This window comes from Cupressus sempervirens, chromosome 2 (assembly GCF_028749045.1).
Source record: "Cupressus sempervirens isolate cs-2001-9-10 chromosome 2, ASM2874904v1, whole genome shotgun sequence".
Lineage (NCBI taxonomy): Eukaryota > Viridiplantae > Streptophyta > Pinopsida > Cupressales > Cupressaceae > Cupressus > Cupressus sempervirens.
The window spans coordinates 71,180,891-71,183,446 of record NC_143119.1 but is presented as its reverse complement, the minus strand read 5'-3'; the positions used below and the strand labels follow the sequence as shown (position 1 = coordinate 71,183,446).

Sequence of the window (2,556 nt, the reverse complement as noted above, 5' to 3'; positions counted from 1 at the left end):
AAGGCTCCTACTGTTTTAGGCATTCAGCAAAAACCTTTCAAAAAGGGGCCTTTAGATAAACCAGTAAAAAGTGGTACGAAAACTGATCAAGAGAAAGTGAAGATAATGTGGGAAACTTTGGTTGAGTCTGGGTCTGTGAGACCCATTGATTCTGATTTTTCTCAACCCCATAAATGATTGTAATATCATGGAATGTAAGGGGGTTGAACAACATCCCTAGACAAAAGGTTGTTTGTAGATTAGTTGAGTCTCAGTCTCCTGATATGGTCTTCATTCAAGAAACTAAACTTTCACTAGATGGATTGGCTAATTGTGCTACATTTATCTGGCCCCAAGGCTCTTGGCAGGGGGTGGGTGCCATGAATAGTTCAGGAGGGGTGGCGTGCTTATGGGACCCAAGGAAGATCTCCCATTATGGTGGATCTCCAATCGGGCTTCCATTTCCTTGGTTGCCACTAGCCTTGAGAATGGAGAAAGATGTTTCTTTTCCAATATTTATGCTCCTACAGACTTTCCAAGTAAATCCCAGTTATGGACTCATATAAGATTCATCAGATCCCTGGAACCTTTTCTCCCATGGATCATGGCAGGAGATTTTAATGTAGTCATTAGCCTAGAGGAAAAAAGAGGAGGGTTAGCCATGCTGGATCAGTCCTCAAATTTGCTCAAAGATATGATTGGCTCATTGCTTCTCATTGATGTGAAACCAGTTAATGGTGTATTTACTTGGAATAATCGTAGATGTGGGGGTGAGGCTATCTTGGAAAGGCTTGATAGATTTTTGGTTTCCTGTTATTGGATGGACAATAGGTGGATCACCAGCTCTAAAATTCTTGACTGGAGGGGTTCGGATCATTGGCCTGTTAAGCTTTGCATCACTTCATACAGAGTCACTAGGAATCCCTCTTTCAAATTCCAGCTGATGTGGCTTAGAGACCTGTATTTACCTGACCTTATGGTGGATTGGTGGGTTGAGGGGATGCCAAATCATGGTATAGCCATGTATAATTTTAGTAAGAGGCTTCAACATGTGAAATACAAGCTCAAGAGATGGAATAAACAGTGCTTCGGGTATCTACATGTCCAAAAGACTGCTACTCAAACCAAGCTAGATATGATTACCCATCAAATTCGAGACCAAGGGTTGAATTTTGAGATGATTAAAGCTGAGTCCCTAGCTCTTAAGGAGCTGGAAGAATGGGAGCTTCAGGAGGAAATTTTCTAGAAACAAAAATCCCATATTGACTGGTTCCAGAAAGGGGATAGGAACACTGCCTTTTTCCACAACTCTGTCAAGGCCCAAAGGCATGGAAACTCTATCTCCTCTCTTGTTTTAGAGGATGGAATTCAGATTTGTTCTTGGGCAAATATTTCTAGGGAAGCAGTCAATTACTTCTCTACTCTCTTCTCTAGGGAGGATCCTTGTGTTGGGCCTAAGGAGTAGGACATATTGGATTGTATCCCTCACCTAGTCTCTACAGAGATGAATGATGAACTCTTAAGACCTTTCTCACTTCTTGAGGTGGAGAAAATTGTGTTTAATATGAAGAAAGGTAAGGCCCCTGGTCCAGATGGGTTTTCGATTGAGTTTTTCCAAGAGTTCTGGGAGATAATAAAGTATGATCTCCTAGACATGGTCTAGGAATCATACAACAATAAACAAATGCTGAAGTCTTTAAATTCTACCTGCTTGGCTCTTATACCTAAGAAGGAAGGGGCTAATCGGTTGGATCAATTCAAGCCTATAGCATTATGCAATGTTGTTTACAAGATCATCACCAAATTGATTGCTGAGAGGCTCAAGCCATTTCTTGGTCTTTTGATCTCTGCTGAACAGGGTGGATTTGTGGACATAAGACAAATTTTAGATGGAATTGTGATAGCAATGGAGGTGGTCCACTCTATGGCTACTTCTAAGGAGAAAGCTATGTTCATTAAATTGGACATGGCCAAGGCTTATGATAGAGTGAGTTGGGAGTTCTTACAAAAAGTTCTTTTGACTTTTGAGTTTGCTGTGGAATGGGTCGAATGGGTTCTTAGCTATGTGACTTCACCCTCCTTCTCAGTTCTCATTAATGGAGAGCCTTCAGAGCTGTTTGGTGCCTCTCGGGGACTCCGACAAGGGGACCCCCTATCTCCCTACTTGTTCATTATCATGGCTGAAGGTCTTGGTAGATTTTTAAAAGCTCAAGTGCAGCAGGGTTTTATTCATGGTTGGAATTGGAATAGGAACCTTCCTTCTTATTCTCATCTTCAGTTTGTGGATGATACCGAATTGATGGGCATGGCTAGAATCAATGAGGCAGTGAATGTTAGGAAAGCTTTGGATATCTATCTGAAAGCCTCAAGACAGAAAATTAATGAAGACAAGTCCTCTATTTATTTCTTTAATACTCCTCGGCTTATCTAGAATAGGATTGCCAAAATTCTTAGATTCCAAATTGGTTCCCTTCCTCTGATGTATCTGGGGGTTCCTTTGGTCTTAGGTGCTAAGTGGATGGCTTACTGGCAGGCTATTTTAGAAAAATTCAAGAATAAGGTTAGTCATTGGACTTA

At 41.2% G+C, this 2,556-nt stretch overlaps 1 protein-coding gene across 1 annotated transcript; it reads left to right on the top strand.

The window, feature by feature from the left end:
- The first annotated feature begins 583 nt into the window (after window positions 1–583).
- Window positions 584–1,225, top strand: LOC149571094 (uncharacterized). Its single transcript, XM_089815676.1, has one exon. It carries the CDS (start codon window positions 584–586, stop codon window positions 1,223–1,225), a length of 642 nt encoding a protein of 213 aa, XP_089671802.1.
- Window positions 1,226–2,556: the final 1,331 nt, after the last annotated feature.